The 27030-nt window shown below is 38.9% G+C and overlaps 1 protein-coding gene and 1 pseudogene across 7 annotated transcripts in view; one reads left to right on the forward strand and one right to left on the reverse strand.

Moving 5' to 3' along the window:
• Positions 1 to 308: 308 nt before the first annotated feature.
• Positions 309 to 1026, forward strand: LOC148804202 (FAS1 domain-containing protein SELMODRAFT_448915-like; annotated as a pseudogene).
• A 544-nt stretch (positions 1027 to 1570) lies between these two features.
• LOC104600353 (bZIP transcription factor 1-B) overlaps positions 1571 to 27030 on the reverse strand; it is a 31082-nt gene continuing 5622 nt past the window's right edge. For 5 of the 7 annotated variants that reach the window (XM_088895422.1, XM_010263250.3, XM_010263252.3 and 2 more), the window contains 9 exons: positions 15598 to 15687; positions 15437 to 15496; positions 15183 to 15352; positions 15017 to 15071; positions 12293 to 12332; positions 11903 to 12204; positions 2873 to 2950; positions 2651 to 2776; positions 1571 to 2170 (listed from right to left, as the gene is read on the reverse strand). In XM_088895422.1, the coding sequence (XP_088751548.1) occupies positions 2051 to 2170; positions 2651 to 2776; positions 2873 to 2950; positions 11903 to 12204; positions 12293 to 12332; positions 15017 to 15071; positions 15183 to 15352; positions 15437 to 15496; positions 15598 to 15687 (1041 nt within the window). In that variant the 3' untranslated portion in view covers positions 1571 to 2050. The remainder of the gene's footprint in view (positions 2171 to 2650; positions 2777 to 2872; positions 2951 to 11902; positions 12205 to 12292; positions 12333 to 15016; positions 15072 to 15182; positions 15353 to 15436; positions 15497 to 15597; positions 15688 to 27030) is intronic. The other 2 variants (XM_010263256.3, XM_088895423.1) reach the window with 1 other exon arrangement.

Below are 27030 nucleotides of genomic sequence, written 5' to 3' on the forward strand. Positions count from 1 at the left end.
AGAACGTACGAACCACAAAATTTTGATCAGATGAGTTTAAGGAACAGATAACGATCCCATATTCCCACCAAGTTCTGTAAGAAAAAAACAAGAGAAACGGTTTCTAATAGGGAGTGTTATCACATACACTGATAAATCCTACCGCAAAAGCCTCTCAATTATGCATTAGGCATGTCACATAGTTGTTGAAGAAATGATGCATTGCCAAGCTAACCTACAAAGGTGCCAAGGTCCAAATTTTATCATTTGCTGATAAGAACCATTGACAAGAGTTAGCATATATCTTATCATTATCAAAGAAACACTCAATGATGACTTACTTTGCCGTACTGGTCCTCCTAATGAATATAATCTTATCTGTCACGGCTGCAGATGGACTCTCCAGAAATGAAGACCTAGTTGCAATCAAAGGGATGTCACTGCAAACCACTACACTTCCGTCGTGCTGATTAATATGATCCCCCGAAATAAAATACCAGGAAATATCACTTCCTGATGCCCCAAGACTCCCTGTCAAAGATCACGATACCTAAGGATGAGGTTTTCAACTTCCTATTGAGACACTTGATCGCTTCTCCATTGCTCTTTGATGACCTAAATCATTTCCAAACTGGCTCCATAGTTCCAATCAACAGGCGAGATTTCATGCTCAGGATCTCCAACTATGGCAGAAGAAGCTTCTATCTCAACAACATACAACTCATTAGCCCAAATATCTGCACAGCAGGGCCTCCAATTAGATGCCATGGCATAAATGGGGTGCAGATGGCAATAGAATCAGACCATAAAACAAGATTTTCGCCACCAACCAGCTATTCTGCAAATCCTCAGTCTGCATCAGCACCTACAACTCCATGGACATTGCTGTCCACACTCCCAGTAGATCTCTAGTTTACAAGACCCATGGCTGCCGTCCATCCCTTGATTTTGTAATCAGTTCACATAGATCAAGGCATCAAGCTCTACTCAATTCTCACCTACCTTTCATACAATCAGTCCTCTCAACAACCTGCATGACATTTATCCCTAGTGGGATTTCAGATATAATTGAGCGATTGCAAGAATTACGCCAAAAAAGTGGATTGAGTTGAAAAAAAATTATGGACCCAAGGATCTGATAGGTACCTGATAATAAATTTGTAAGTCAAATATCACCTTGCAAAGTTCGCCGATGTTAGAGTTCTCTGTGAAATATACCCTGGTTGTTGCAATTTAATTTTGTTCTGAAGAAATGCATAAAAAGTGTAAAATTGAGAGGTCTTTTCTCATCTAGACTACCTTTTTATGATGCGAGTCCACCATGCATTTTAAATAACCATTTTATCCAAACCACTCATGCAACAGATGTAGTTTATAATTTAAAATCCCCAATGTCTCTAATGTAACTTCATATGATGAGACCTAAAGTGTTACAAGATAAGCATATAACGTCCAGTTAAATAGGTGTTTCTAAGTATCCAAACAGCTCAAGTTTGAGGCTCGATCACTTACCCATTACATCAACTGAGGCATCAAAGTTGTAATGCAAATTTATAATATCTAAAAGATATTTTTGACTACAAGACACAAATCCGCTGAAACACCTAAAGAGATCTTTCATAAATTCATCAAGTTATTCCATTGAACAAATGTATAGATAGTACAAGTAAAAAAAATAAAACATCAGATATGTTAAAAGAAACTTTGTAAACAGTACAACATACTCAGTAGTTCATTATTCTCTCCCCTCAACTATATATTGCATCAACCATAAGTAATACCAAAGGCAAAAAAAGTAAAAGCAGATAAGATAATGTTCCTACCACCCTCCCTGTGACATAGAAGTCTAAGACAGGTTACTGCTCTCTAGATGTCTTTCTAGGGCTTTGACTATTAAAAAATTATCAAAAGAAAAAATATGGAATGGTAACGTTATGGTAGAAACAGCTATCCATGACTGGAAAGTCAGCTTGATGAATTTAAAAGACATACTACATAGACAAGGACTTTGTTGCTGCTAATGGGTTAGGTTTATGCTCCTGCAAACAGATTTGAAGCAGGGCTTTTGGTCTTAGTGACCACTCTGTACAAGCTCTGTTTCGACTGCTTGTTGATTATCATTGCCTGAATGTTGGTCATTCTTGCCAGTTCTTGAATCTTCTTGTCCTTTGGGAGTTTCACCAAGCCTCTCCTGTAAGTTCCCAGTTTTGTGAATATTATCAGCTAACACAATCCATTAGCATGTTGCAGAAAATTCCATTCTTTTTTATGATATAATAAAACTTTACAGTTACCAAATTAAAAAAGACAATAACAACAGTTTGAGAACTGATAGCAATTAACTGTGTAAAGACTGATATCAAGATGTGGTACACATTCACGAAAGTAGAACCATCAGATGGAATAGACTTTTCAGTAGAAGTGCCAAATTTGTGAGTGTGTTAAGGACCATGAGAAATAACAAGCTAGTGGTCATCATATCAGGTTATAACTTTCAACGTGTTCAAGACTGGGGAAAAGTAACCAATAAAATGGGGGAAATGTGCCTGTATGTCTGCCATTTCTTCCTTAAAGTCATTATGCCACACACTACATATCTAAACTTCCAATGGGAAGAAAAATAAATAAATAATGAATGAAGGCAAACTATATTTCAAAATTCAAACATCACCTTCAGAGAAGCATTCTGAGAGAGAAGCTGCTCATACTCGCTCCTGATACGAGTGACTTCTGATCTAAGTGTGGAGTTCTCCTCACTTAGAATTTCAACTCTTTGGGCTAGCTCTTCACATTCCGCCTGAAACAATCACATGTAATTACTTTAACAAATAAGAGTGCAGCACAAAATTAACTAATAGGAAATCCACAACAAATACTGGAAGGAAATTCATACCTGCTTACGCAACCTGGATCGACGGGCTGATTCCCTATTTGACTGCTTTCTTCGCTGCCTTTTCAGTTCCCTTTCGTCCTGCATCAAACAGGATGCATCAGATAATGATGATAGTACTAATAGCCATTGCCAATCAGAAAAGAATACTACTAGTAGTAACAAAAGGATTAAAACCGTGGTCATGCTATGAGTCCAACATGCACTAACTATAACAAGGATAGTACTAGTAGCTATTGCCAATCAGAAAAGAATACTACTAGTAGTAACAAAAGGATTAAAACCATGGTCATGCTATGAATCCAACATGCACTAACTATAACAAGGAAAACCGAGAACAAGTACTTTTTTTTCTGGAGAAGGTTGAGAGAAGTGTTTGAACAGGTAAGGAACTGGAGCAGGTTAAAAAGGTAACCTGCCCAAACCACCCTCAAGTACCAGATGTAAACCCATGCCACTTTGATGTTCTAGATCTTAGGTTCATTAGGTGTATCACTTTACTTTGGCTCAGATTATTTAAAAATTTTGGTTTATTACTTGAATAAAATGATATTAATTGAAATCTTGATAAGTTACTCAGAAAATGATTATTTGACATTAGAAGGCCACATTGATAACCTAGATTTTTGTGTTGATATGTTATATTTTAGATGCCTAAGATCAGTGGAATCTTAGTACATCAATTCAATAGTTGAGATTAAGGCACTGATCATAAGAGACTACTTTGATAGCCTAGACCTTTGGGTTAATTTGGTACATCATTTATATGACATTTTTTTAGAAAATTGGGACATTTGATATATCATTTACTGATTTACTATACCATTTCCATGACCTTGATTAATTGAAACCATTGCACATCACGTGGGCTTTCAAGATAAATTGACTGGTTTTGAGGCACAAGATCAATGGACTAGATCTTCAGTTAGAAGATCATCACTAGAAATATCTCTTAGTAAATATTAAACAGGCAAGGTCAAATCATTAAAGAAAGACAAGGGAATTTTAGGGTTTTTACAGAGTCTAACCAAAGTAAGTGAGATGTGCATGGGTATATACCCTCCACTCCTTTGACAGAATGGTGACAGAAGGTGTCACACAATAATTTTATGTAAGTACAACATATTTAAGTTTCACAAAAGAATGTACACGAGACTACGTGTAACTCATCCCAAAGCACAGAAGAAATGCTTGTAATTTAACCTTTAGTCCAAATGTAAGTCTGACTAACATCTAGGAGTCAACATTTTCCTATTACTTGTTTAAATCAACAAAAGTTGCTTTTAGTTTCCATCCATGTTTTATTATGACGAGATTCCAAGTGATTTCAGGACCTCTAGGGGTGATTTATAGCTTCACTTCTTTTTCTCCTCTATCTAGTTCTATCTTGCCAGTTGTCAGACTCTGGCCGTTGGCAAGCCATCAGCACCTTGAGAATGGCCATCAACTTGGTCAAGGACTGCTGAATCAATCTGGGATTCTGGGTGAGTTGCATACAACCATAACCTATGTCCAAAATCCATAACCTTCTCAAACTATTTAAAGAGAGAAATCTCTCTATAATTCATTTGGTGAACTGGGATCAGGTATGCTCCCCAAAATAAAAAGGAGGATTGGGAATCAGACGGGTCAAATTTTTCAACAAGGCAATGCTAGGCAAGTGGATCTGGAGATTCAGAATGGAAAGGAATAACTGGTGGAGGACCATAATTGCAGCCAAATATAACACAGATAGAGGAGACTGGATAGCCTCTTCTTCTCTCCCCTCTTTAGGCTGCTCTTTGTGGAGGAAAATTATGGATCTCCTACCAAGTGTTAGTAGAGGCTTATCTCCAAAACTGGGAAAAGGTGACAGGTTATCTTTCTGGAAAGATCCTTGATGTGGAGGGACCTATTTAGCAGAATTATTCCCTCGGTTATTTCATCTTGCTGAGAATCAAGACGCGGTGGTGGCAGAATGTTTTTAGGTTGTTGGCAGCTCTGTTGTTTGATGTCCTTCATTTAGAAGGAACTTCCAGGATTGGGAAACTACAGCTTTGGCAGAACTATTTGAGCTGATCTCCATGCAGTCTCCTGACCTGCTCAAGGAAGATAGATGGCACTGGATTTGGAGCTCAGATGGTCTTCCAACTCCAGGATCAGAAGTGTGAATGTAGACAAGGTGTTAAGGATAGCTGTCAGCCTGTCACCTGTTTCTTCACTGCCATGTTTCGGTTAAAGTTTGGAACCCTTATTTCTCTGCACTAGGCCTTGCATGGGTGATGCCTGGTTCAGTAAAGGAACTGTTTTGGAGCTGGGATTTAAAGGGGCTGCCAAAACTTGCAGCTGCTATTTGGAGATACATTCCAGCTGCGGTGATCGGCATCATTTGGACAGAAAGGAACAAATGGATATTCCAAAATATTACTAGAACTCAGGAGGATCTAATTTTGATATCAGTTGGAAAACTAATCTCCTGGGTGTCGGCAACTAAAGGGATTCAGGCCTCACAATTGGGGCCTAGACTGAACTCTAGTAACTTTTCGGAACTGTAATCCGGGGGTTGTAGTAGTTGGACCCCGTCAAGGTTTTTTCCTTGGGGGATCTCTTTGTATCTTATTTCAATATTAATAAAATTTTACCTTACCTTTTCTCAAAATAAAAATATTTTTTATAAGAAACAATAACTTTCATTGATTAGATTAAATTAAGGAAGTACAACTGTCACCATCCGAAGAAGGGTGGTAAACCCTCAAGAAAGATTCTTACAAAACAGCCTAGAACAAATCCTCCCTATTTACTCCCTGTTTTGCTAAAACATCAGCCATTCCATTTGCTGGTCTTCTAGTCCACCTAACCTGCACAAGCTCCTTGTTTGCAGTTAACCTATTACCAATTTGGAGTCTCCTTCCACTTCTAACTGTTGCAGTCTCCATTGTTTAGCTAATTTGAGGCCTTGGAGTAAAGCCAACACTTCTGCCCTTAGAGAATCTCCTACCCCAATTGGGCCCAAGAAAAGGGCCAGCACTCTTCCTTCCTCATCTCTAAAAACAACCCCAATTCCGGAAGGACCTGGGTTACCTGCAGAGCTCCCATCAAAGTTCAATTTCACCCTAACATGTAAAGGAGGGGACCAAGTTTCTTGAACAGAGGGAGATGAAGAGGAGGAAACAGCTATTGCACTCCAGCCTCTAAGAAAGTCATCTGAAGAGAAGTCCATGAAGAATCTAGAGATTTCACACCCTCAAAAATATTGAAGTCCACCTGTAACCTAGCTGTCACCCTCCCCCTTCCCCCCAAATAGTTTTCAACCTCAAGCGATCCCCTAAAACCATTCCAAAATGTTCCTAGCCAAACCTAATTTATCGAATTTCCATGTTTTTCTCTCTCTAGAAATTTCTGCTTTTTGCAGGCATTTCTGATTTAAATGATTCTATGTCAAAGTGCACATCCCTAATCACCTCTATCACCATCACTAGACTATGTCAGACCCACTGCCACCCTTCAGACCTAATGGTTATCAAGAAAATAGTAATTTCCAGTTGGCTAGTCCAAGATCATACAACTGCATCAATAGTTGAAACTTCAATGATACAACCAGATCAATGCTCGTGGCACTCCTCACCCCCTCCAAGACCCATCCTAGATGACCTGGAATAGCTTAGATTACAAAGAATTTGGCACCCAAATTGGAAGAAGCCTTTAAATAGGAAGTTAAGAGAATAATTAGAACGGACAAGTAGAAAACCACAAGGTGGCAAGGAGATATGGTTCAGTTTTGGGATTTTACAAGGTTTCTCAGAACATCATTGAAGTTGATCACAATTTTGTTTAGACTCGTGATAATTTCCAGCCTGTTCATCATTACATTTGGGATTTTTTTTTCTTTGGCTCTGTTTGGTTCCAGGTGGTCATCCCCAACTGATAATAGGCAGGCCCCTTTAGGCCCTCTTTCTTCTCTTCCGCCCAAAGAAGAGTGAAAAACATGTGCAGATGTATCGAAGCAATTTCTATAAATTTCTTTAGTTCATGTTGGAAGAAAGAAATGTGTGGAGGTATGTATTATATATTATGTATATATTATATAAAGATGTAGAGGTATGTGAAAAGAGACAGTAGCTCTACAATGTACCACTATCTACACTAAAAATGACATGCCAATTGAAAAGAAAGTCCCTCTACAAAAATCCTTAAAATTCCCAAGGACAAAAGACCAACCCATTAGTAAGCTGCTGGTATCAGATCATGATTGGAGAAAAGGTTCTCCTTGACTTCAAAACTCCCGTGGCTCCTTTATTTGCAGATGCACAAACAAATTTTTGAAGGAGCCAGAGACCATAAAAGATAACCTCAAGACCCCAAAGACAAGGCCAGATTAAATTGATTACAGTGAGAATGATTCATTGGATACAAATTACAGATTAAGGAAGAATTTAGAATTTTCGATGGGGATGATGTCATAAGGAGCTGGTAGTCATCAACAATAAGAGTTATAGCACATATTTCTGAGATGCCTCCTCAGCCTAATAGCATGAACTCTTATTTTTATTTTTAATAAGGTAGCCTAATAGCATGAACCTTGATGTATGCAGCTTTAGCAATCCAGCAAGATCAGGCACAAGGGGGATCTTTCCACAATCATGCAGGAAACATTCATTTATTTTGTGCAGGTCCTATTGGCTTTGGTAACTCTATTCACGCTGAGTTTCTATCATTGGTAGTTGGTACAAGAGATGGAAATTGAGGGAGACCTCCAAGTGGATGATTGTGATCATTAGGGTCCTTTATCGAACATAGACCATCTAAAAGAAGCTTCTTGTCATGCAGTACAAAAAATTCATTCAGCTGGATCCAAAGATCTTCTAGCTAATCAACAACATCTCATAGGAGAAGAAAAACAAAGGGAATTTCTATATTTTTGGGGCTTTCCCTTGGATAGACAAATTCTGATCATGCTTTATTGGGAGATGCTACTTGCTAGATTTTACTAGCTATATTAATCTAGCTTAAATTCTTATTCATCTATTATTGGTTGACTAAAAACATCAGAGGGTATAGTCAATAGGGGAGCAAACATATCTTTCAATCTTCTCACCCCAAGTAGCATGGAGCTTCCCATCCAAAGGTGTTCAGACTGAGTAGTTTTGGAGTTGGAGAAAATGGAGTTCCAAAGTTGGATATTCAGTTTGCTGATGGCATAACTATTCTCTCCAAGGATTAAGGACCAGCCAGATAGCCAGGATCAGAATTGGGTAATGGTCTTTCCCACCAAGGAGTAGAAGAGGTGAAACCTACATCAGTCAAATAAAGTATTTGAAGGGATCTCTAACCTCAAGATGCCTTAGGTAAAGTAGTCTGCCAAGGATTAAGAAAATTGCTTGGTTGTATCTTACCTCAATAAGCAATAAACCATCTATACCTCAAGTGGCAGCCCAAAATCAAGTGAGTTTTGCACATATTAAAAAAATATATATATTAGCATAGAAAAGTATCTTTAGGACATACCGACATATCACCTTGATCGTGTCCTCTTTTACCAATCTTCTAATTTATTTCTTCTCAGTTTTCAAATCTCTCGTGCAGGTGACCAAAAGTTAAAAGGATAAGTGGAACCTTCTAATAGGAACCAGGAAACACTAAAAATGATTTATCTTATAAATTGGAAAATTGTGTGCAAAGGAAAATAAGAGGGTTGTTCAGTGATCGAGAGGCCACACAGTGTTTGAAAAGGTGTGCCCAGGTGCATTTTTAGGCATGCACCTTGCTTTTTACCCAGCCACAGCCCCTTTCAAAGACACTCCTGGTGTACTGAACTTTGCAGCTTAGCCAAAGTGTGTACCTTTTATAAGTAGGCTTTTTTCATTACCATTTATATGTTCATATGTGTTTTTCACCTTTATAATGGTCTATTAACTTCAAAATTACCTTTTTATCAGTGCTTGTGCACTAATGATGGTCTACTAACTTTTAAAATAAATAACAAACCAGGACCCTTCAAATACATGAAGCCTTTTTTGTGGTGGAAAGGATCAAGCCCTTTTTGTTCTTGGTTCCCTCTAGCTCAATCTCCGGGCTCGATTGGAACTTGGGATTTAGCAGGGGTCTCAGAGACTCTGAACTAAATAATGTCTTGGCCAGCCTTCATCTTCTAGAAGGGGTTTTCGTGTACCCCTCCAAGCTGGATAGCTAAATCTGGACTCTTTCTCTGGGTCCTTCTCTTGTGCTTCTTTCTTTTCTGCTTTAATCCAACCACTTGAAAGTGTCAGGCTGCCCTTTCCGGTTATGGAGGTTTGTAACAAGCCTATTCCTCCTAATGTTGGTGGTTTGTGTTGGGAAGCTCTTCTGGAAGGAATTAACACCTATGATTTACTAAGAGACGTGATTGGTGCCATTTCCCTCATTGGTGCATTCTCTATAAGGCTAATGGTGAGACCTGCTATCACTTATTAATCTCTTGCCCTTTTGTTTCTGTTATTTGGGAACCAATTCTCTCTTTGTTTGGATGCAGGTGCAACCCTCTGCCAAATGTTCTTATGGAGGTGGACAAGAACAACTATTTTCTGGACGGTTTGGGAAGAAAGGAATCTAAGAGTCTTCTCAGATAAAGAGAGAAGTAGAGACGAACTCATCAAAACCATTACCGTCGGAGTAGTCCACTAGGTGAAGTCCTGAGCTGTTTTGAGGACATTCCTATGGTTGATTTGCTTAGAAAGTGGAAGGGAGTGTCTGGTTCTGCACCTTCTAAAAAAGTCGTCAAACCTTCTTGATCCCCGCCAAATTGTGGTTTCATCAAGTTTAACTTTGATGGTAGTAGTGAAGGGAACCCAGGTCTTTCAGGCATTGGAGGTGTGTTTTGAAATAAGGAGAGAAGAATCATTGCTTTCTATTTAGATCCAATTGTTTTGGTGATTCTTTGACTGAAATCGTGGTTGTGATGGAAGGTGCGCAAAGGGCAAAGGAATTAAACATTAGGAGGCTTAATCCAGATTAGGGTGATACATTGGCAGAAAACTTTGGCATTGTTTGCAGATTTCTCAGTAGATGAGATGTTAAAAAACTGGAAGGAAATTGCAGAATTAGCTTCAGCTAAGAAGGCATCAAATTCTTGCTGGAGTCCACCTAACGGCTTTATTAAACTGAACTTTGATGGCAGCAGTATGAGTAATCCAGGAGGACCAGGACCATCGGGAATAGGGGGAGCAATAAGAGATGAACATGGAAATCTGTTAGCTATGTTTTCAGGACCAATTGGGGAAGGAGATTCTTTGAGGGCTGAGATACTTGCAGTTCTTGAAGGGGTACGAAGAGTCGAGGAGTTGCAAATTAGTAAGCTGATCATCGAAGGAGACTGAAGTTGTGGTGAACTGGTTAAAAGAGGATAACTCAAGGATATGGAATTACAGCAATGAAAAAAGAAAATTTAAGTGGCTGGCTAAGGATATTGAAATTCAGTACAAATGGGTAAAGAGAAGGGCAAACTCACTGGCAGATGGTTTAGCTAGGCAAGGGGTGAACAAAAACTCTTTATTTTGGGCTTTATTGTAATTGTATTTGGTGCCCTTTGATTGTTCTAGGGAGCTAAGATTGTTTAGCCCCCTTGCTTTGTAATTTTCTTAATATTAATTAATACATTTCACAGTTATTGATAAAAATAAAAAATAAACATTAGGAGGCTGATCATCTAAGGTGATTCAAAGCTAGTAGTGTGATGGCTGCTAAAGGAGGTTGGTTGGTGGAACTATGTTAATGAGAAAAGAAGGTTTAAGTGGGTGACACAAGGCATGGAAGTTAAGTTTCAGTGGGTGAAAAGATATGTTAATTATTTTGCTGATGCTTCAGAAAAACAAGGGGTGGGAAGATATCAACTTTTCCGGGCTTTGTTGTAAACTGTAATCAATGCAATTAGTGTTAACCCCAAGGGAGTTAAGAGAGTTTACCTCTCTTATTGGTATTCTCTTGTACCTCTTTGCTGATTTTAATGAATTGATGCAGTTATTGATCCCCAAAAAAAAGGATCTCAGATAGCAACTTTTCCACTAAAGAAGAAACAAAAAAAAAATACAATTGATCTCTAAGCATCAGCCTTGAAATGGAATGAACTACGACCAAGATCATAAAACGGCCCCCTAAGAGTAAAAAATTCAGGTCAATGGCACTGCCTTCAAACTCCTGGCATGGGCTTGTTTCGACTTGCTTCAAGGGGTCTTGAAGAGTTTTTCTTTTTCTTTTTTTTATATGGGCATGGCCATGAAGAGATTTCAGCGTAAGGGACAAGGTCCACCACTGATTCTCTCTTGGGAAAGCCTAACAGGGCAGTGATCAGAAGTAGGTCTGGGTAATGCTCTAGCTACCATTCCTCTCCACCCACCTTCCCAACTTGAGGAAATCAAAAAACCTATCCAGTTTAGAGCACAGTTTATGGCTTAGAAGTTGGACCAAGTAAATCTAGCTTGCAACAAAGGGAGGTCCCTCAACTTATACGATTCCACAAACAGATTGAACTTTCTCATCCTAGTAGTGATATTGTGGTTAGGATTGTTTGTCTCATGAGAGAACCCAATCACAATAAAATCTCCCCCTAAGCACAAAGCTCCCCCCCCCCCCAAATAAACCCCTTGTGGCTGCTAATTCCTCCCACAATTCATTCCTCTCTTAATTTAAAAAAAATAAAAGAAAGGCATCACATCATTCAAATCTTACATAATATAAAGTTCTATAAATGAAAGCAACTAAAGTGAAACACATAAACCAAATGCAAAGTTTCAACTGGAATTCAACATTTTCAAAATCAAACAGGACATGGAACTAGAAAGGGGCACAGTTGCAATTCTCCTCGGTTAAACCAAGTTGGTTAGCCTTGGAACCACTTGAATCCAATTTTCAACGAACCAGGTTATGATCTTATTTTGGTTCAGCCAGCTAATCTGGTCCATTTTCCACAATGTTATTGAAGCTCTAATTATATGTTTTTTGTCTTAAGATAGTTAAGCCATACAGAATACGAGACAACTTATTTAAATCCTGAACTTGGAAAGTCAATGATTTAAGACAAACCTGCATCCAAAGCTCTGATTGCACACCCTCACGGGATCCAACAACAGTTGGCACCATTCCTCCTGCAACTGGTGCAGAAGGGACCTTTCCACGTAGTACAGGGATAGAAGATGTTGGGGCACCCCAGTAGTCCATTCCAATATTTAAGTTTGTAGCCGGACCAGCAACCATTCCAGGTGCTCCTGCTGGTATTGGCATTATGGCCACTGCTGGATTTAACATTGCACTTGGTGGAGTACGAGGTACTCCATTGAGAGGACCACGTGCTGCATTGCCATTCTGAGATGCCTCACCTGTGACCCCTATATATTGTAATATTTTCTATATTCTCATTAATAATAGCATTGGCTGTTAAAATGTTTCCCACAGTGAAAGGAACAATAATTCTACCTTCCATAGAATCTTGCTCACTGGCTTTCTGTTGTGAATCCTGCACACAAGCAATAAATTTATAGATATGATACATCAATGCCAAGGAGGAAACTATAAGCAATTGCATCAAATAAATGGAGGGTGAGGAAAATGTTATCCACCATAATTATAGGATACTCATGAATCATCTACTGATTGATGTAGACTTTTCAAGCCTTTGGCTTTTATTGTTGGGGAGAGGGGGTGTTGATGGCAAGAATGCTGTAGCTGCACAGTTTTATTCATTTTTGTCTTGGCCAGATATCTAATATTGCTCATCATTTTGACTTGCAGCAAGTCCAGGATTGCCCAATCAATAGTGTAAGTGTATTTAGTGTGGCTGAAGCAGGACAACAATGGAGGGTAGTCGAGCTACTTAAAAAGCTTAAGGATCAAACCCATGCAGTAATGTAAAATGGTCCTAGCAGAAAATATAGCAAACAGCTAACAGCAAAAGAAAATAATAAATAGAGCTAATACAAATAGTTATGTAACCGCTAATGGCTTAAATCAAACAATATACCACCAATTAAGACATTTGGTGCTGGTATTTAACCTGGCATGTGACTGTATTTTATATGACAACACCACTTAAACAGGTCAAACTTTATTTGATTGTTGCAGCACTAAATAACAATGTTGTTTGATGACAAATAAAGAGCCTTAAAAAGCTGATAAAATAAAAGAGGTGTCCCAACCTTAACTAGAAGAGCCAATGTATTGTCCTTTTCTAAAAATGTTTTCAGCTGGACAGGCTAGTACATGTATTTAAAGATTCCCAGTAATAATGGAATCTTGCAAACAAAGAAATAAACACCTAACCTATGTATGACTTCCTGTGCAAGATTTCTCCTTAAAATATAACTCCTAAAACTACATTGATTTACTCACTCTAGGAAATAAAATAAAAGGTTCACAAAGCTTCTTAGTTCTTAATAATTCCTATCCCCAAAAAGAAAAGGAAGCTATCTGCGACAATTTAATATGCATGTGAACCCCAGGCTGACTAATACCAAGTAATTCCATTCAAGAAAGGATTACATTCTATCACTTTCCATGTGGGACCCATGCACAAATCAAAAGGCCATAAAGAGGCAATATATATTGTGGTTGTACTTGCTGGCCCAACCAATGAACTACAAATAGTACTAGGAATATCCACTGCAAACTCTTGGGATGTCTTCAACAATGATACTCCTGCATTAGACATGGCCTTCTTGGAAAAACTGATTTAAACAATCCCTCTGGTGGCATACATAATAGGAAATATACCGATATTTAAAAGGAAAAGGCATGAAGAGGCCAAGATCACAATTCCTTTGTGAAAACATCATACTCTTAAAATTAAGCATACAGGAGCACACATGAGAAACAGAAATTAACTTTTTTGGTAATGATGTGTTAAGGAAAATAAATACAACCATAATGTGCCATACACCCCTTGTACGCATCTACCCTCAACTTGCTGTCATAATAAATTTACAAGTACCCCCTTGAGGGATTAAACCCCAATATGTCTATATCTCTTTACCCTTGCTTTGGCCAGTCCATCAGCAAGACTTTTGGCAGAGTTTGGTGTCAAATTGTAGCTAGTACCCAGCTCCAATACCAACTCATTGATCTCCAAAATGTATCTATACTTCCATGGCCCTGCAATACTGTTTCTAATCCATCTCTGATCACATTGGGTCTCCTTCAGTCAATAAATGTCTTAAGTTTAGGAATTTTTCCATCCCTAATCCATGTAGTACTTCCCAAAATTCTGCCCAAACAGAATATCTATAGTCAACAAGTCAACAACAGCTTAGGGACCTAGATTCCCTAAGCTGCATCCGTCAAAGTTATCTTGATTGTATTTTGGATAGGGGGCTCCATGGTATGGAAGGGATAATTTTAGCCAAAGAAGACAACACCACAAATTATCAATTTCTGATAGTAGGACTTAAGTGTTATTAAGTTAGGAGCAGATGTCCTTATTTGAGTGTCCATATGGATTACGTATGGATTATTTTTATCATTAAAAAAAGAAAGGTTTCCTATTGTGTTACCCTAAGCTCTTTCCTCCCTTTTTCTTCTAAAAGGTGCAACCTTTCTTCTCTATTTCAAATCTGAACCTCTTTCTCTCATAATTCAAATTCTTAATTTCCCCTTTCTTGATCAGTAGCTGTAAAATTTTATTGATATATCAGAATCATAATTATGGATACAACAAATCTTGCATCCCCCTAAATCAGCTGGATAACACCCAAACCCAAACAACATTTTTACAGTGGTACCTAAAACAACACAATTCTTAAATTTCCCCTTCTTCATCCATCATGTTCATCCTAGTAGGACTTTTCACCCTCTGTCCTACAACATATGTACTTAGGACTGGGAAGTATTGAGTCAACATTTCCCCACCTAAGCTTTTTGTAGTTTCAGGTTTCAGTCTGAATATCCAAAAAATAATAGAAATAATTGAATTGTAAATATCCCAAGCTAAGCAGTATGTTAATAAAGAAAGTGACTAATCCATGAAAAATTTTATAAGGTACACAATTATATTGTATAGAGCATTATGTTGTATTTCAATTTTAGAATTGGTACACATTTATAGTGTATAGACAATAGAGCATTTCTCCTAATCAAGCAAGCTCAAACCTGACCATCAAGAGAAAACAAGCATGCAGAATAAAAAAGCCAAAGCTTACTGATACATACATTCTGAGAGTTGGCATCACTTCCTTCACTTGAACCATCACTTGCACTCTCAGCACTGAAGACAATGTTTAATTTCAATATCAGTTCTAGTTGTCAGTGTTAGCAGGACTTGGCAGCTTTAAGTTTCCTTGTTGTGAAAATAACCCACTTGGCATATCCAACATACCTTTGGGAAAAGACCCCATTTGCAGATGCTCCTGCTGTTTTACTTAGATCATTGTTCTTTCCTGTAATCACATTCAAACTCCCTAAACTTTCCTTTGATCTTTTGAGTGAACTTCTTTCCTTACCATCTGAAGACTTACCATCAGCCTCTGCCCCACCAGGGGCAGTTCCCTAAAAGATATTTCATGTATTATTTCTCACTTTTGTTCATATAGAAAGAGGTCTACTAATAACACAGTGGTTTGGATTACTCACAGAAGCATCAGCATTGCCATTTGGAGAAGGCATTGCATAAGGAGCAAATGGATGAGAACCCTGTTCAATATTATCACATGAGACAAAAAGTTAGTAGAGACCAATATAATGGAGAAGGCTCAGTAATAAAATTTGAGAACCACAGGACTCTAATAAAATACCGGAGGAATGGATGGATGAGCATATAACCCGCCATGGGGATACATTGCAACATATGGAGGTGGTGGGGTCCCATATGGAGGCATAAGGTGCTGCCAGAAAGAAGAGGAAAAAAACAGTTAAATAGAAAAATTGCAAGGTTAAAGCAATGAAGAAGATGAACCCAAATAATTATCATTCTCTTTTTTTATTGATAACCATAAAATTCATTAAATTAGACAAAAATAAGATACAGTTACATCAAAGTATAGCAATCATTGTGAGATAAACCCTCTTTATCTATTTTTTTTATAAAAAGATAAACCCTCTTATCTCTCCCCCAAAATCCCTTCTTTTCCTTACAATTGTGCCAAAAAAATGGTCTCTCCCTACCCCTTGTTTAGCAAGTGTGCCAGCCATAGTGTTTGTACTCCTCTTAATCCAATGTAGTCTCACTTCCATTTTTTTATGGGAAACTGTAACTTTCATTAATAATAATGGATAAAAATTACATCTGCCACCATCCAAGGGCTGGATGGAGAACCCTTTGATACAAATTGTCTCACTTCCATATCTTTCATCAACCATCTATACTTCTTTAACTCATTCTTACAAATACACATCTTTGCTTCCTTACTTTGCAGCCACCCCACCACCAATTTAAAATCACCATTCTTCTCAAATACAATACAACCAAAATTTCAAAGTTCCAAACAAGGCCAACCTCCACCACAATCTTCTTCCCATCTCTAGGAACCTAATATCATGGTAAACTACATGAAAACACAAACAATCATACAGAAGAAAGGGAGGGGAGAGAGAGAGAGAGAGATGTTTATGGTGAAGAAGACTTATTTAGAATCTCAGAATTCCCACAAGCTCTCAGTGTAAAACATCATCACCACTCCCACTTCTAACAGTGATGATTGATGAGCCAGTAGTTAAAAAATACCAAAGACCTGGCCTATATGTAGTATCAAAAAGGGTAAAGAACATAGTGCCCAGTGAGGTGGTGAGGGTTGGGGCTGGCCCAGATTTTTTTGGGGTTTCTCATAAGGTCTTTCCCGTGGTTGGCCTTTGTGGTCTGGTTTTGTTTTTCACTTTGTTGTAAGGTCAAAGTGTTTTTGGCTCTTGCAGTGTGTGGCCCAGCTGTGGTTTTGGGGTTACTCCTTTTACTTGTATTTTCTTGCTCTTTCTCTTATTTGATTGAATCCTTACCTTACCTTTTCAAAAAAAAAAAAAAAAAGAACATAGTGCCTAATTAGCAAACCACTTCCTAATGTCATCCACATTCTACAACAACCTTACCAATGACAGGTAAACACATGCTTCTATGACTGAGATTTGTAAGTAGGGTTAAGTGTTTTTACCTCTCCCTTTATACTGTATCTCTCTTGTATATATTTTTAATAAAAGTTACTGTTATTGGTCAAAAAAAAAAGATTTGTAAGTAGAGAATCATTTAACAAATGTTGTAATTTGTAAAATGTATGAGATGAACTGATCCATGCCCATTGTATAAGGTGTCAACTATAAAAGAGGAGTTCAAAGAAATATTTAAAGTAAAACAAAGATAATAGAGAGAAGGAGAGGGGATCAGTTAATGGGATGGCTGATGTTTTTGCAAAATGGAGGGTGCATAATGAGAGAAATACAACCACGGCAGAATATAAGTTTCAAAATCAAGAAAAAATAAAGGATAAAACATGCCAGCAAAACAATAGGGATATGTGTGTATAAGGTATCAACTATAAAAGAGGAGTTCGAAGAAATATTTAAAGTAAAGCAAAGATAATAGAGAGAAGGAGAGGGGATCAGTTAATGGGATGGCTGAGGTTTTTGCAAAATGGGGGGTGCATAAATCTGAATTATTCTGAGCTCATTTGTAATATTGTCTCCAGTTGGGGCTGCATCTCGCGCCTCCTCTGGTTGTAATCTGTAATCATGTGATATTTTTACGTTACAATAAAATTTCTATCATTCATCAAAAAAAAATAATAATAGAGAGAAGGAGAGAGAGAGAGAGCAGTTGTAGATGTATAGACCCCCCCCCTACATGAGAGTAGTTAAAGCTCAGCACAACTCGAGTCAACAGTTTCTTATTTAACAAATCTTGATGACTTGTGATAGCCAGCCTACCTCTTTGTAGGACTGTGCAGACACCTATAGAATTCCAGAAAAATAGCCAACAATAACCAGACTCTAAGGGGTCATTTGATAAAAGCTGAAGATGCTGAACTGAAAAGCTTATTGCTTTGTCATATTAAGTTTTTAAGGAGTGAGAAAGCTGGTTGTAGAGGACGACTCCAAGAGCAGCAAATGGTTTTGCAGATCAGCTAGAGAAGCAAGGGGTTAACAGGGAATATTGTTTTTGGGCTCAGTTGTAAGGCTGAAAGGCAAAGTTAATGGGTGGAAAAGTTTTAAATGCTAGTGGGGTAGCCGAGGCTACTCAGATTCTGTACTATTTCTCATCTTAATTTTCTTAATGAAATTACCATTACTGATAAAAAAAAAAAAGTTTTTTAGGAGGTCGTGAGCTCCTTAATTGCTGAGACTTGTGTTGAATAGATTACTATGCCCCAGTGTTTTAAAAGTGCAAGGCGCAAAAAAGCGCAAGGCGAGGCGCGCGCCTTTTTGAGACAAGGCGCACAATTTAAAAAAAAAATCAAAAAAATCAAAAAATTATAAAACATAATATTAATAAAAATATTAACTTAGGCGCCTACCCTAAAATGCGTCTCGCTTGAGCGCCTAGGCGCGCCTTTTAAATCACTGCTATGCCCTAAAATTTTAATATTCAATTATTTGCCAAAATGCCAACTAAAAGACAAAGCAATAAGTCTTTTAGTTCAGCAACTACAGCTGTTATCAAACGGACCTTAAGACCCATACCTGATTACCAAGCCTCAGTTCAAAAAACCTAGTTAACTAGCTATCAAGAGAACTGTTCCACAAAACTAAATCGTCCTGTTATCTATATTTTCAATTTACCAAGAAAGTATTAATTACAAACTTCCTGCAGGAACCAGGGGAAGAGAAAAGAGATCATAGTCAACTGGGAGGTGGTTACTAAAAGTAATAATGTTGGTGGGTTAGGCACAGGAAATATTCAAAAGAGAAATGAGGCTCTACCGGGGAAATGGTTGTGGAGATTGACATTGGATAGGGATAAGTTTGGAGCCAAGATGATTTGCAGCATTCATGGGCTAGCAGTTGATGGCTGGGATGCAGGAGTTTTGGCTAGGGCCTAGGGCTAGAAAAGCTTCTCCTTGAAAACCCATTTATGTCATTCTTCCGCCCTTCTTGCCTTTTATCAGGTACGACCAAGGTTTAAAATATCGACACAGGCCGATATGCCGGTAGGGGCATATCAGCCTGTATTGAAGCTCGCTCTCCCCTTTTTTTCTTTGAAACTGGTTCAGAGGGATCAGTCTAAGGCTGGTCTACCCCCTAAACTAGGTCAGACACCAATAGGACCCCTGTAGGGGCGTATCGTTAAGCCACTGATACAATACAATACGAGGTGTATCATACCAAAATTTTGAACCTTGGGTATGACCTGTGCTCTAGAAACCTTGTAAAATTATGGGAACATTCTTTTTTATCAATAACAGAAACTTTTATTAAGAAGAAAAGATGAGAGAAAAATACAACAGGAAGGGAGGGGTAAAATCTCTTAACCCTCCCTAAAAGTAGATATCAAATTACAACAATGCCCAAAAGAAACTAGCTCTTCCCACCCCTTGTTTGGCCAAAGAGTCTACTAGAGAATTAGCACTCATCTTGGACCACTGAACCTGAATTTGCATGTTTTGAGTAAGCTGGTTAATTTTCTTTTTTTCATTTGAGAACTTCCACAGACTGAAATCTTCCTTCTGCATCCACTTAATAGCCAACCTAGAGTTGCCTTCCACCAGCAGTTTTATAATATTCAGCTGCTGGGCTCTTTTATTCCCTTCCAGAACTGCCAAAATTTCAGCTCTCAAAGAATTCCCCCAACCTATAGGGCCTGAAAACATGGCAATAATTCGACCTTCTTCATCCCTGAACACTCCACCTATACCTGAAGGGTCTGGGTTAACTTCGCTGCTGCCATCAAAGTTCAATTTAGTGAACCCCAAAGTTGGAGGAGTGCAAGCTGGAATAGGGGAAGTAATCAAGGGAGCAGACCAAGCTATCTTTCCAATTTCTAATAATATCTCCAGCCGAATAACCTTCAAAGAGTTTCATAGTCTTGACCCAATGAACCACCTTAACATAGATTAAATCAATGATGGCTTCGTTATTTTTTTCTTTTTCATGGAAAGTTCATTGATTTCTTTCCTCCCACAATGTCCAGCATACAGCTGCTCTAACACATCTCCACAAAATTTTACCTCTCTTTTTTAAACCCCTCACTAAAGTAGAGTTAAACAAGCTGTGCACACTTGGAGGGGAGGGCCACCTGCAACCAAAAAAGAGAGAAAAAACAAAACCAGATTTCTGATACAAAAGGACAGGAAACTAATAAGTGATAACAGTTCTCACCATTATTCTTACATAAGATGCACCAGTGCGGGGATAAACACCAATTAGGCCTTTTCTTTTGAAGTAAGTTACAAGTATAACACTTTTCTAAGATAGCTTCCCAGCAGAAAGCATCTACTCTAGGAAGAATTGGTCTACCCCAAACTTCCAAGACTAGGAAAGGAAAACCAAGGGCCGAATGGGATTGGGTTAATTCTTTGAAAAAAGACAAGCAAGAAAAGATACCCAAAGGAGTAGGAACCCAAATCCTACTATCCAATCTAGAGGGGTCAATAACTACCTCATCCAGAATCTTAAGCAAATTAGAAATGGAGTCCAATTCAGAGTCTCTAAGAGCCCGCTTTCTAAAACCCAAATTCCAATCAAAAGCAGAATTAGAAAAAGGTTAGGAAGGTGGCTACATGCTCATTTTTAAACCTTGAGAGAACACTAGCCTCTGGTCCACGGCCTTTTAGATTTGAGAATATGTGGTTAACTCACCCGAATTTGGTGCACTTGATTGGGGAATGGTGGAGAGAAGATTTAAGAGGGGTGAAGTGGAAGGGAGTTGGGCAGCACACTGGAGGGGTTTGGTGGCTAGAGCTCTGCCCAGAGTTACCTCGGATCATTGCCCTATAAAGCTAGGCCAAGAGACCTTTGGGATTGGACCTAAACCCTTTAGATTTTTTTTTTATCAATAACTGTGAAATGTAGTAATTAATATTAAGAAAAAATACAAAGCAAGGGGGCTAAACAATCTTAGCTCCCTATAACAGTTTATGAGTAGCAAATACAATTACAATAAAGCCCAAAACAAAGAGTTCCTATTAACCCCTTGCCTAGCTAAACCATCTGCCAGTGAGTTTGCACTTCTCTTAACCCATTTGTACTGAATTTCAACATCTTAGCCAGCCACTTAAATTTTCTTTTTTCATTGTTGTACTTCCATATCCTTGAGTATCCTCTTTTAACCAGTTCACCACCACTTCAAAATCTCCTTCAATGATCAGCTTACTAATTTGCAGCTCCTTGGCTCTTTGCACCCCTTCAGGGGCTGCAAGAATCTCAGCCCTCAAGGAGTCTCCTTCCCCAATTGATCCTGAAAACATAGCTAACAGATTTCCATGTTCATCTCTTATTGCTCCCCCTATTCCAGATGGACCTGGATTACCCATACTGCTTCCATCAAAATTCAGTTTAATAAAGCCGTTAGGTGGAGGACTCTAGCAAGAAAGTGATGCCTTGTTAGCTGAAGCTAATTCTGCAATTTCCTTCCAGTTTTTACCATCTCATCTACTGAAAAATCTGCAAACAAAGCCAAAATTTTCAGCCAATGTATCACCCTAATATGGATTACCTCTAAAATTACTTCCAAGGTTCTCTCATCTTCTAAGAATATTCGTGAGTTCCTCTCCTCCCAAACAGTCTAGCATACTGCAGCCCTCATACATCTCCACATAGCCTTGGCCCCTTTTGTTGGCCTACTCGGCATGAACCTGAATAAACTCTACACATTCAAAGGGAGGGTCCACTTGCACCCAAACAAAGAAGTACACCACTCCCAAATGCTTTTAGTAAACTGACAAGAAATCAATGACTCACCATCAGCTTTGCAGAGAGCACACCAGTGAGGACACAAACAACTGTTGGGTCTTTTTCTTTGAAGTAGATCACATGTATTAACTCGTTCCATACCTAAACCCTTTAGGTTCGAGAACATGTCGTTGACACACCAGGACTTTGTGCATAAAGTGAAGGAGTGGTGGAGAGAAGAGATTAGGGGAGTAAAGTGGAAAGGGGTTAGATTCCACAAGAAATTAAAAAGTCAAAGATCCAAAATAAGAGATTGGAACAGAGAGGAATTTGGGAGATTGGAAGAGTTAAAAGCCAAATTGACAGCCCAAATTGAGGATTTAGATTTCAAGGAACATCAAAGGACCATGAGTGCACAAGAAAGAGAGTTGAGATGGAAGTTGAAGAAAGATTTGGAAGAGGTCCTATTGAGGGAAGAGATATCTTGGAGGCAAAAATCTAGGCATGAATGGATCAAAGAAGGATGGGAATACCAAGTTCTTTCATGCTATGGCCAATGGTAGGAGGAGAAAAAATTTTGTGGCCAAGATTGAGGTTGAAGGAGTAGAAATTGAGTCACAAGAGGAGATAGCCAATTGCTTTATAACTCAGTTCAAATCCATTTCGAGTAGGCTGCTGGAGAGAAGGGTGAGAGTGGAAGATCTACATTGGCCAGGTTTATCAGTCGTTGAGGCAGCTTGGTTGGAAAGAGACTTTGAAGAGGAAGAGATAAGACAAGTTGTTTTCTCTATGAACAAGTCAAAGGCCCCTGGATCAGATGGTTTTACCATGGCTTTCTATCAGGAGTGTTGAGACATTATTAAAGAAAATTTATTTGAGGTGTTTAGGGAGTTTGAAAGCAACCATGTAATTAGTTGCAGAGTTAATGTCACTTTCTTAGCTCTCATCCCAAAGAGATCAGATGCCAAACACCCTAAAGATTTCAGACCAATTAGTTTGGTGACTAGCATCTATAAGATTGTGGCAAAAGTGCTTTCTTTAAGGATTAAAAAGGTCCTTCGAAGTTTGTCATTACTCAAACCCAAGGAGCTTTTGTCCAAGATAGGCAAATTATAGATCAAATCCTTATAGCAAATGAATGCGTGGAGGAAATGAGGAGATCAGGCAATCAAGGTTTTATTTGTAAGTTGGACATTGAGAAGGCCTATGACTCAATGGATTGGGATTTTCTATTAGAAGTGCTAAGGAAATGTGGATTTGGGGATAGATGGTGCAAGTGGATGAGCGGATGCATAACATCTTGCCAATTTCCAGTTCTAGTTAATGGAGGGGTCAAGGATTTCTTCTCAACATGTAGAGGGCTCAGGCAAGGAGATCCTCTTTCCCCCTTTTTGTTCACACTTGTGGCAGATGTGCTCAGTAGAATGATTTCTAAAGTAGAAGGGGAAGGGCTAATAAGTGGTTGGAGGATAGGCAGGAATAATGTCACGGTGACTCATCTTCAGTTTGTTGAGGATATCATCATCTTTTTTGAAGGGGGAGACTTAAGGAGAGTGAGGAACTTAAAAGATCTTATTAAATCCTTTGACTTTGCTTCAAACCTAATGGTTAACTTTGACAAAAGTTGTGTGGTGGTAATCAATTTGGAAGTTTGGAAGGTAGAGGCTATAGCAAGTTCTCTAGAGTGTTCCATGTCTGATTGGCCTTTAACCTACTTGGGTCTTCCTTTAGGAGTAACCCAAAAAAAAATCGGTTCTAGTATCCAATTGTGGAAAAGTTTGAAAAGAGGCTGGCTTCTTGGAAAAAAAGTTACATTTCGATAGGGGGTAGAGTGACCTTGATTAGGGCGACACTTGCTAGTCTTCTGGTTTATTTTCTTTCTATATTCAAGATACCCCCAAGGGAAGCCAAGAAGCTAGAAAAGGTGATGAGGGATTTCTTGTGGGAGCCAAGGGAAGAGAAGAAGGATCATTTGATTAGGTGGGAGATAGTCAACATAAGTAAGGAAGAAGGGGGATTAGGATTGGGAAATCTAGTTCTTAAGAATGAAGCTCTACTAGGGAAGTGGCTTTGGAGATGGTCGTTAGAGAGAGAGAGATTGTGGCACAAGGCAGTGAACAGTATTCATGGCTATTTGCAGAATGGTTGGGATGTCGGGGTACCTCGACGGGTGACTCTTGCAACACCCCAAAAGGCTATTCACGGAATTCTACCCCATTTTCTCAATCTGGTCAGGTATGATGTTAATTCTGGAAACAATGTTCTTTTTTGGGAAGACATTTGGGTGGGCAACCAACCTCTTAAAGACCTTTTTCCCTCTCTTTACCCTCTTTCCCTTTATAAGGAAGAGTCAGTTTCTAGTTTTATTTCCTCCCCAGCTTCTTATGTGGCCCTAAACTGGGATTTTGGTTTCCATAGAGGGTTATGTGATGATGAACGTGCTTGTGTTTCAGAACTATATTGTCTTCGCTTGAGTCTATTTGTTTAGATCCCCTCAAACCTGACACAAGACTTTGGACCCCTAACCCAAAAGGTTTTTTCACTTGCTCCTCTTTCTTCAAGTCCCTTTGCTCCACTTCTGCACCTCAAAACTTCCCAGTTAAAGAATTTTGGACTAGGCCCATTCCCCCAAAGATTTTGTCTTTTGTTGGGAAGTTTATTATGGTAGAATTAATACCTTTGAAAATCTACAAAAGAGGAGACCAAATTGGTGCTTATCTAATTGGTGTGTTCTTTGTAAATCGCAGAATGAGGACTATCACCACTTACTGATCTCTTGCTCCTTTGCTACAGCTTTATGGAATTGAATTCTTACATTGTTTGAGTGTAGGTGGAACCTGCCATCTAATACTAGCTTGTTGTTTAGTCTGTCTATTTTTGAATGGCACACAAAAAGAGGGAGAATTATGTGGAAGTGCATAAGAGCAGCTTTGTTGTGGACAGTTTGGGAAGAAAAGGAACACCAGAATCTCTTGTGAAAAAGAAAGGAACTTCTCGGAAGTTAAAGAATGTATTCTGACAAGGGAAATTCAGTGGCTGAAAACTCTAAAGCTCTTTGATGCATACTCTTTTGATGACCTATGGAGAAGCTGGTTAGCAGTGGCTAATACTTCTACCAGGAAGGACAGACATGGGGTTGAATGGATGCCACCAGGGGAGGGGTTTATCAAGCTGAACTTTGACGGAAGTAGCCGAGGAAATCCAAGACCTTCAAGCATAGGAGGAGTGCTTAGAAACAAAGATAGTAGCATTATATCTTTGTACTTGGGTCTTGCGGGTGTGGGAGACTCTTTAAGGGCCAAATTACTTGTTGTTGTACAAGGAATCCAGCTTGCAAATCAACTAGGCATAGAGCATCTGATTATTGAAGAGGATTCCCAAGTGATAGTGGGTTGGCTGAAGGATCCGGACACGGTGATTTGGGGTTTAGAGATCTTCTCAAAAAGGTTAAATGGTTAACAAGGAATATGACAATCAGAGTTCAGTGGGTAGGCAGATCAGCAAACTCAATGGCTGATTCACTTGCAAAACAAGGGGTTCTCCAGGATACTTTATTTTGGGCTTCTGTGTAATTTCTTTTGTACTTATAATTCTGTAACTAGCTTTAAAGGAAAGGTCACATCTCGTGCCTTTCCATGGGTAGCATGTAACTCTTATTTGCTGATTTAATAAAATTTTACTCATTTATCAAAAAAAAAAAAAAAAAACAAGGGAACTGCTCTTTCAAAGGAGTGTCTCCCACCCAAATATGTTCCCAAAATTTCACAAAATTACCAGAGCAAAAGTCATACCTGATAAAAGGAAGGAAGGATAGCATGAATAGACTTCCAAGGAGAAGCTCTTGTGGCCCTAGATGAAACACCCGTATCCCAGCCATCTGCCTCTTGCCCATGAATACTTAGGATTACTTGAGACCACAGATTATCCCTTTCTTTTGTCAATCTCCATAACCATTTCCCCAAAAGAGCTTCATTCTTCTTCTGCAAGTTACCCAAACCAAGTCCACCATCACTTTTAGCTTTGGTAACCATATCCCACCTAACTCTATGGTCCCTTTTCTCCTCCTCTGGTTCCCATAGGAAATCCCTCATTAGTTTTTCCAACACCCTACACACTCCCTCAGGAATTTTAAACACAGACAGAAAGTAAAGAAGGAGGTTTGCCAAGGTTGATTTAATCAAAGTTATCCTACCACCCAAAGAGAGGTAGTTTTTCTTCCATGACGCTAGCCTTTTTGTGAATCAATCAATCACCGGATTCCAAAAGCTCCTTTTGCTAGGATTATCCCCTAGTGGAAGCCCCAAATATTTCAATGGCCACTGAGCAATCTCGCATCCCGATATTTGAGCCCTTTCTTCCACCTCTCCAGCACTCATATTAATGCCGATCACGCAACTCTTATCAAAGTTGACTTTAAGGTTAGTCACTTGTTCAAATACATTAATCACCCATTTTAAGTTACTAACCCACCTAATCTCATCCCCGCCACAAAACAGAATTGTGTCATCCGCAAACTGTAAATGAGTGACCGGAACCCCGTCCCTCCCAACTCTCCAACCACTTACCAAGCTCCTAGAATCTACCCTCTCAATAAGCCTCCCTAAAACTTCAACTTCAGTAATCAAGGTAAAGAGGAAGGGGGAGGGGGTCCCCTTGCCTAATACCTCTAATAGCTGGGAAATGGTCTACCACCTTACCATTCACTAGTATGGAATAGTGGCATGTCCTGATACACCCTTTTATCCAATTACACCACCTCTACCCAAAACCAAAGGACTCTAGAACTTCTAACAACAAAGACTAATCAACCAAATCATAAGCCTTTTCTAGATCCAATTTGCACACTAGCCCTTTTCTTCCTGCTTCTTTTTAAATCTTCCACACTCTCATTTGCTATTAAGATTTGATCCACAATTTGTCTATTCTTCACAAAGGCACCTTGATTAGGAAATGATTGAGGGAAGCACCTCTCTAATTCTTCAGGATAAAACCTTAGCAATGATCTTATAGAGGCTATTAACCAATCCGATGGATGAACTCTTTAGAGTGGCAAGCTCCCTCTTTTTTTGGAATTAAGGAAATAAACGTAGAGTTCAGACCCGGATTTATCACCCCTCTTTCAAAGAATTCTGAGAACACACTTTGAATACCAGCTTTAATTATCTCCTAGCAGTCTTGATGAAAAGCCATCATGAAACCATCAGGTCTTAGGGCTTTAGTTTTATCCATAGAAAAGATGGCATCCCTTATTTCTTCCAGCTCGAACTCTCTTTCCAACCACTCAATCAACTCTTCGTGGAGCCTAGGCCAATCCAAGCCTTCAACCCTTAATCTCTCATTTAGAGGTCTTCTGAAAATAGATTTGAAATGATCCACAAAAGCCCCTGCAATCTCATTCTGTTGGGTTAAAGTTGTAC

This window comes from Nelumbo nucifera, chromosome 1 (genome assembly GCF_055504915.1).
Source record: "Nelumbo nucifera cultivar China Antique chromosome 1, China Antique-T2T, whole genome shotgun sequence".
Lineage (NCBI taxonomy): Eukaryota > Viridiplantae > Streptophyta > Magnoliopsida > Proteales > Nelumbonaceae > Nelumbo > Nelumbo nucifera.